The 8,136-nt window shown below is 49.5% G+C and overlaps 1 protein-coding gene across 1 annotated transcript; it reads left to right on the forward strand.

Annotated features, from left to right (window-relative positions):
* Positions 1–4,056, forward strand: MARVELD1 (MARVEL domain containing 1; the record flags this gene model as incomplete). The annotated part of the gene is made up of 2 exons (XM_012557668.2): positions 1–1,853; positions 3,077–4,056. A coding segment is annotated over one exon (435 nt), but the record flags the coding sequence as incomplete, so codon positions are not given.
* Positions 4,057–8,136: the final 4,080 nt, after the last annotated feature.

Below are 8,136 nucleotides of genomic sequence, written 5' to 3' on the forward strand. Positions count from 1 at the left end.
CCACTGGGCGTGCTGCGGCTGCTGCAGCTGCTGGCCGGCGCCGCCTTCTGGATCACCATCGCTACGAGCAGGTACCAGGGTCCGGTGCACTTCGCGCTCTTCGTGTCCGTGCTCTTCTGGCTGCTGACCCTGGGCCTCTACTTCCTCACGCTGCTGGGCAAGCACGAGCTGGTGCCCGTGCTGGGTGCGCGCTGGCTCTTGGTGAACGTGGCGCACGACCTGCTGGCGGCCGCGCTCTACGGCGCCGCGACGGGCATCATGATCCACCAGACGCGGCTCCACAGCTACTGTAACCTGAAGGATTACCCGCTGCCCTGCGCCTACCACGCCTTCCTGGCGGCCGCCGTCTGCGGCGGCCTCTGCCTTGGTCTCTACCTGTTCTCGGCGCTCTACGGCTGCTGCCGCCGCTACCAGGGCGAGCAGGACGTGGTGTGAGACCGCCCGCGGCTGCCGCGGGCCCTACCCGGGCAGGGGATCCTGTGGAGGGCGGCGCCCCAGTCCTTACTGCCTCTGCCGCCCCGCGGTCTTGCGCGCTGGCACCCTCCCCTTGCCCTGCCTTCCCGCTGCCGCCCACGCCCAGGAACAGGGACCCTGACACGCAGCTCCCGTATAGCGGGGAGCCCTGAGTCTAAAGCGCTGCGCCGGACGCACCCTCTCCAGGGACCTGGGCAGGGCTGCAATCCGAGAGGCGGACGGACGCATACCCTCAGACGGGCCGCCCCGAATCGAAATCTTGCGGTTCCTTTTCTCTTCCCTGCTGAGAGCGAGACGTGGACAGGCGCCGCGTAGATCCGGGGGAGGCACCCAAATTGGACCCAACCTTATGGCCGCGCCACTGCGCCGTGCCTCCCGACCCGCGGTCGGAAGAGCACCCCTTCGGGCCCTTTTTCCAGCCTCGGGTGCTGTAGAAGGCCGGCACGCGGCCGCTGGCGGAGCTGGGGAGAGGCCTCGGCTGGTTCTCGGATGAGTGACGAATTTGGGATTGTGCAAGCGTCGTGAGGGGCCCCTCCCGGCAGACCCCTCGGTGCTTGATGTCTTTGGCTGGAGTCTTCTCTCACCTATGCCTGCCCAGCCTTTGTCTAAAACAGAGGTCACTGACTTCCGGCGTCACAGTGATACAACCCCCTTCCCAGCCTTCCTCTCACAGGCGTCTGCTTCACTGCTCCCCCCACCCCCCAATCATCACGGAATGTTAGGGTGCGCCCCACCCCTTCTTTTTACAGATAGGGACCCCAGGCCTGCTGTTGGGAACAGCCAGAACAAGATTAGAACCGGTCCCTGGACTCCCAGTCCAGCGCTGTTTACGTTAAAGCAGTGGGTGTTCCCAGTAACCCTGGACCAGGAGATACCCCTCTAAAAGAGGATTTCAAGACCACATGAGTTTGTCGATGGTGCTATTGCCCCTTGGAGATTGACGATGTCATTAGCATAGCAAAGGCTCTGAGAAGTCCCACTGTAAAAGAAGCCCAGGTAACTTAGTTTACAGTATTAACTATCTCTGGGCCTGCATCTGTTTTTCCCACCTTAAGATTCCAAGCAGCCCTGTGCTGTCCTTGCCCAACTCATTGCCTTCGGTCTATGGAGATTTGGGGAGCATGTTCTCTTCCCAGGGGGTTTCTCTAGCAGAGGGAGAGGGACAGCTAGCCCCTGCCAGGCCAGTGAGAGAGGCCATACACTAAGACCTGGGAGATGGATTTGAACATCCCTTTACATTGCTTGGAATGATTTCCAAGTCAAAAGGAACTTCATCTGTAAGAGATCTTGGCGTTGACCATGAAGCTGGAGGGTCACACTCACCCAAGAGAAGAAAAGTGTCTGGAGCTAGAGTGAACAGCTGGCCAAGCCTCTGGGAGGTAAGATGCTTCTTGGTTTTTTGGAAGGGGTCGTAGACCTTTGACTAAAAAAACACAGAGCCCCCTCCTTTTCTAAAAGTTGAAAGGTCTTTATACAGAGGACAAGTTACAAGGGTAAAATAATAACTAAAATGTTCAGAAAGTTGTGAAAATTCGGTCTTTTGCTATATCCTTCAAAGGCTCTGCTCTTTGAAAAAGTTCTACCCTCTGGATTAGAAACTGGAATAGGGGAGGCCAAATTGTGTTTTTGTGAACATGATTTTAAAGCTTAGATGTAAAGGTGTTGGGTTTCTCCATTGTGGTTGTGAGGGTGTAGAGCGCTTAACATGAGTTTTGTATACATCACCATCATGGTCCTTATCTAGCCTAGCACTGCTCAGAGTACTGTACATGTATTCATATCATTCTTCCAACAACCTTGTTGAAGTGGATTTTGTTATTCCCATTTTACATACAAGGAAAATGAGTCGCAGAATGGTTAAATAACTTGAACAAAGTCTCACAGCTAGTGAGTAGTGGAACTGGGATTTGAACCCTGACAACCTGGCCTCTTCAGGACCATGCTGTCCTATATATAGTATCGGGTACCAGCTGCCTTCTAGTCAGTTCCAACTCATGGTGATATAATGTGTGTCAAAGTAGAACTGTCCTCCATTGGGTGTTCAATGGCTGATTTTTCAAAAGTAGATCATCAGGCCTTTGAGGAGCATCTGGGTGGACTCAAACCTCCAACCTTTCGGTTAGCAGCTGAGCCCATTAACTAACCATTTGCACCACCCAGGCCCTCGTATTGTATATAACCAAAACAAAAAAAACCCCAAACCCACTGCCGTTGAGTCGATTCCGACTCATAGTGACCCTGTAGGACAGAGTAGAACTACCCCATAGGGTTTCCAAGGAGCAGCTGGTGGATTCAAACTGCTGACCTTTTGGTTAGCAGCCAAGCTCTTAACCACTGCACCACCAGGGTTCCCGCATTATATATGGTAGGGGATTAATACATGTTAGATACTATTATTGTAATTTTTTTTCCTTTCTTTGGGAAATTCCAGAACATTGAATCCCAAGGGTCCCCTGAGTCCTTTGATGTTTTGGTTAGGCTGGGGTCCCTGTTGGGCAGGGTAACTGTTCCCTTAGTTCCAACCACTGGTGCCAGCCAGAACCTGGGGGTGGGATTTGCTGAGTGCCTTGGAAGCCCGGTGACTCTGGTTCTTCTGTTGCAGGTTTGCATTTTGTTGAGCTGTGGAGATTCCCAGAGCTTGGTTGTGCCGTTCTCTCCCGGTCCCCAGTTTCCCTGGCTTGCAACACCATTCCGGCTCGGACCAGCAGAAGGTTTCAGAGTCTTCAATATGTGTCGAGGGAGGTCGGGGAGAGCGAACTGCTTTTGCTCAGCAACTTCCCTTCACAGTGGCTTCCACACTATTCATGGAAGAACCAAGATGGATGAAGACTCATTCTGCCTTAACCCAAGGGGATTCCTGATTCCCCTGGTGCTGTGACTTGGGCATAAGATTCCAGACACCTGGAACTGAGTTCTGCATCCTTGAAGTCTAAACAATGGGTTTTAGCCCCAGCTTTTGTCCTTTTTTCTTTTCTCTCTGTTTAGATCATCATTTAAGTTGTATCCTCAGCTCAGGTCCAGCCCCCTGAGAGCCCCTTCCTTAGCCCCTAGCCCAGGGTGCTCTGTCTGTGGTCAGGGGACCTTATTCAGGAACAGAATCTCCTTGGCCTTTACAGTGCCTTATCCATTCTGATGTGCCTGTAGCATTCCAGAGCGTTTTGACTCTTCTAGATGTGCCTTTACACTTGGCCTCCAGCTGCTTGGTAGTCCCTCTGTCTGCCAGATGTGAGAAGGACGTGTAAGACGGCCCCCACACCCATTCCCTCCTCTGCCTTGAGGCCTCGTGCCATAGATACAGCCATCTGACCTGGCCCAGACTTTTGGATACTGGAGACAGCCTCATAGGCTGTTCTCTTTGGACACCAGGATCCAGTCCAGCCCAAGATCATGCTGGGCAACTCCTGGCTCAAAAGTCTGGGGCGACGTGCAGACCCGGAAGAGGATTTCTACAGTGTTCTACAAAGGCCAGAAAGGAGGGTGGGAGGGGTGAGCGTGGGCAAGGAGAGGGGAGCGACGTGCCTCATTCAGTAGTTTAGTGGTGATTACTAATCTGCTTTTCTGAATAAAATTTGGTTTGTCTGATTTCGGTGTTATGTATCTTCTGCTCTGGTGCTCTGCAGTGACCCTCTGTGCTAGGTGCCCCATCCTCCCTCCATCTTATTGTGCCATGCTGCCCTGCTGCCTGCCTCCTTTCTGCCACCCCCCCCGCCCGCACCCTCCCCCCCACCGACCTGGGATCCAGTCCCTTCTGGGTGGGAAAGAAAGATGAGTTCACAGATTGCCAGTGCAGTTATGAGCGGGGAACAGGGGCTGCCTGAGGGCAGGAACTGGAGGGAAGAAAACTGCCTGTGTCTGTTCCTGACTGAGGCTGGAGGGAATTCCAGAGGCTTCTATCCCAGCTCTCAATGGGCCCTCTGTTTGGGAAGCCCCGCTGCCTAAGAGGCAGACACAGAATGACTGTGGTCATGGAGCCAGAGGAGCCGACTCTAATTCAGCCCCATCAGTTTATAGAAGGGGAAACTGAAGCCCAGGGTGGGGTGGCAACAACTTGACTAATGCCACACAGCTAATGAGGGGCAGAGTGAGGTTTCCTGGCACTCAGGCCCTGGTTCTTTTCTGCAGACCACTGTTCTGTTCTGGAATTGCCCGCAGGGCCACACTCCACCTGGGTTTTCCCCACTCTCCAGCCAGCCTCAGCCTGCTGACTTGAGATACCCTGAAAGGGGTGTGGGGGCAGTTAGCAGTCCTCCTTGCTGGCTCCTCACCCTCCTGGGCCCTGGCCTGAAGCCTGTAGCCAGGAAATTGGATTCTACTAGCAGATGTCAAAACTCATCTGGAACATCTCCAGGCTTGGATGCTGTGTATACTCTACGTGTACTCTCTTCCAAAGCAGCATCTCCAATGTGAAAATACACACATATGTGCGCACACACACAGGCTATATCCCCCTCTATGTGGTTTGGGATTTCCAGGGTGGAGGAAAAATACCACCAGCTGCTGAGGCCCCTCCCTTACTCCCCTCTCGCATCTATCCATGAATTTCACACAAAATAAAAAGTAGTTCCCCTTTATGCAAAGGCTGGTAAGCCCCCTGCTCTAATTTACTTCAGCTTATTGGAACGTTTTGCAATTGAAAATGTGCTTTTACTTGCATTACCTCATGTAATCTTCCCAACAGTCTTGGAGATTGGCAATGTTTCTATCAGTCAGTAGAGGAAGAAACAGAGCCCCAGAGAGGGGGAGGGCCTTATCCATGGTCACAGTGGCAAGTGGCACTGGGACTGGAACACAGCTGTTCTCTCATACCCCTCGGCAGCCAGGTGCTAAGCCCTGGTACTCCTCTGCTGGAGCCTGAATATTTAGGTGGGGTTTGGATTTCCCTCCTGGAGACCAGGTGTTCAGAAGTGGTCTAATCTGACATTTCCTGTCTAAAGCTGGGGCCACTTTGAAATAGGACACTGCTCCTTGAGCCCACCTGAGTCTGAGGCTTCTGTGTCTATTTATGTCTATTAGATTTACTGAAACGTGTCTGCTTTTCAAAAGGGTAGGGTGGTCCAGGGTGAGGAAAGAGAATTAATAAATCAGAATTAATAAACTCATGCTGTTTAGGAATAAAAGTGAAGATGGATAATAACATAAGAAAGGTTTCTTGAAGAGGGGATATGAAAGAGAAAGATCTAGCAAGCAATATTTCCCTATGTATTTATTGCATTGTTACAATAGTTATTTGTTTGAAAAATAACATAACAATATAGTTCCATTAAAATATAACAGTATGTACCCATTGGAAAAAAAATCAAAACAGTACAGAAGTGTATAAAGTAAAAAGAGAAGTTTTCAATCATCTTGATCTCATGCCCTAGAGATAAACCACTATTAAATATTATTAACTCTCCTTCCTTACTTTGTAATAATTAATCAAATATATACGGATGCATGTATATATACACGCTTCTGCAACTTTTTAAATTTAACAATAGCATAGCTCTAACCCTGTCTGTATGTCTGTATAAACAGTAATCAGGAATTGCAAGAATTTTGTGGGCTTTCTGGAACCTTTATGACTTCTTGCATTGGTTAATTTTGTTACTCTCTTGGCTGCTTCCTATAGAGAGCTTAGTAAAACCCTAAAAAGGGGGGGTGGGTCCTTTTGACAGAAGAGGAAACAGATTTATTGAGGTGAACTGGCTCTCCCAGGTCTGCTCTTTCTACTCCTGTACTGCCTAGAATAGCAAGGAAGGAGGGGGAATTGGGGCAGCTGTATTCCACCCAATAGCCAGCCTTGGGGAGAGGAACCCCAGGGATTGGGGTCAGTGGGGGCAGCTGGAAAAAGGTGAGAAGGGCCTGAGACTCTCTGGGTCCCGTGGGCAAAGGAAAGGTATGCTGGGGAGGCGGAAGAGCACATGGGCACAAGGGGCAGGACCTTCTGAGGGACCCACCCACACCAACGGCTTCATCGGTCTCCTAATCTGAAAGCCCTTTGCTCTCCCTGGGCCGTGACCCCACTCCTTTTGAACTGGGTGGCTATTCGGGAGCAAGAAGGCACCAAGGCTGTGAAGTTCCTTCCCCAGCACTGATGGTGACCGCAAGCTAACAAAAGCAGCTCGCCAGCTGCTTGATACCTGCATCTCCCTCTTGTAGGATGTAAATTATCCTTTCCGCTGTCTACAGAAGTCCTGAAGGGGGCGCTCCGATTCCCCAGTTGTGAAGCACTTGTGAGTCAAGGTTGGGAAGAGGGAAGAAAGGGAACTAATTCTTTTAAGCACCTACTAAGAGCCAAGAAAATAATGGATGCCTTATATAACATCTCTTAATCATCCTTACAAAGAGGCCTGGTGGCCCAAAGCTTAAGTGCTCAGCTGTTAACCAGAAGGTTGGCAGTTTGAACCCATCCAGGGACTCCATGGGAGAAAGACCTGGCTATCTGCTTCTGTAAAGATTAAGTTCTCCTCTGTCACATGGGGTCTCTATGAGTCAGCATTGATTTGATAGCACCCAACAACATCATCCTTACGACTGCATGAAATATTAAAACCCCCATTTAACAACAGGGAAATAGGCTCACAGTAGGGTAGGTAAACTGATTTCCCAGGGAATGGGACTACTCAGGGGCAGAAACAGGATTCAAACTCAGGTCTGTGCTCCAAAGCTTTGCTCTATCCACGAGGGCATGGTGTTTCAGGTTTTCACAGCAAACATATTCTCCCAACCATCCAAAGACGTCATTCACAGCTAGTCTGGGTTTTCTAATTGTCATCTTTTTTTTTCTTGATACAAAATGGAAAAAAAAATTTATATATTTTTTAAAAATTTTATTGTGCTTTAGGTGAAAGTTTACAGTACAAATTAGTTTCTCATTCAAAAATTTATATACATATTGTTTTGTGACATTGGTTGCAATCCCGCAATGTGTCAGCACTGTCCCACTTTCCACCCCAGGTTCCCTGTGTCCACTTGTCCAGTTTTCCTGTCGCTTCCTGCTTTCTCATCTTGCCTTTGGGCAGGTGTTGCCCATTTGGTCTCCTATACTCGATTGAACCAAGAAGCACGTTCCTTACGTGTGTTACCATTTGTTTCATAGGCCTGTCTAATCTTTGGCTGAAAAGTGGGCTCCGGGGGAGAGTTCAGTTCTGAGTTAGCAGGGTGCCTGGGGGCCATAGTCTCGGGATAATTGTCATATCTTGAGATAAGACAGAAAGGAAAGACTTTATTTTATTTATTTATTTATTTTACTTTAGATGAAGGTTTACAGAACAAACTAGCTTCTCATTAAACAGTTAGTACATATATTGTTTTATAACATTGGTTAACAACCCCATGACATGTCAGTACTCTCCCTTCTCACCCTTGGGTTCCCTATGTCTACTGTCCCTCCTTGTGTCCAGACTTCATTTTCTGAGCTTTCTTGTAAAGGCAGCAAAGAGGGGAAATTATTGTTACTCATTTGAAGGGGAATTTCTTCTCTCCAGAATCTGAGATCCTTCTTTACCCACCTTCTTATTTTTTGTAGTTTCCTGATCCAGCCTCTGTGCTCCAAGTAGTACCTCCTTCTGCTCTCCTTTCAGCCTGAAAAGAGGACTCACTGTTTTCCATTTTTCTGGGAATTCAGCTCCATCTTGAGAGATTAACTAACCACAGATTCTTAGGTGTCAGCAGTGGAAT

This window comes from Trichechus manatus, unplaced genomic scaffold, assembly GCF_000243295.1.
Source record: "Trichechus manatus latirostris isolate Lorelei unplaced genomic scaffold, TriManLat1.0 scaffold00007, whole genome shotgun sequence".
In the NCBI taxonomy this organism is placed as follows: domain Eukaryota; kingdom Metazoa; phylum Chordata; class Mammalia; order Sirenia; family Trichechidae; genus Trichechus; species Trichechus manatus.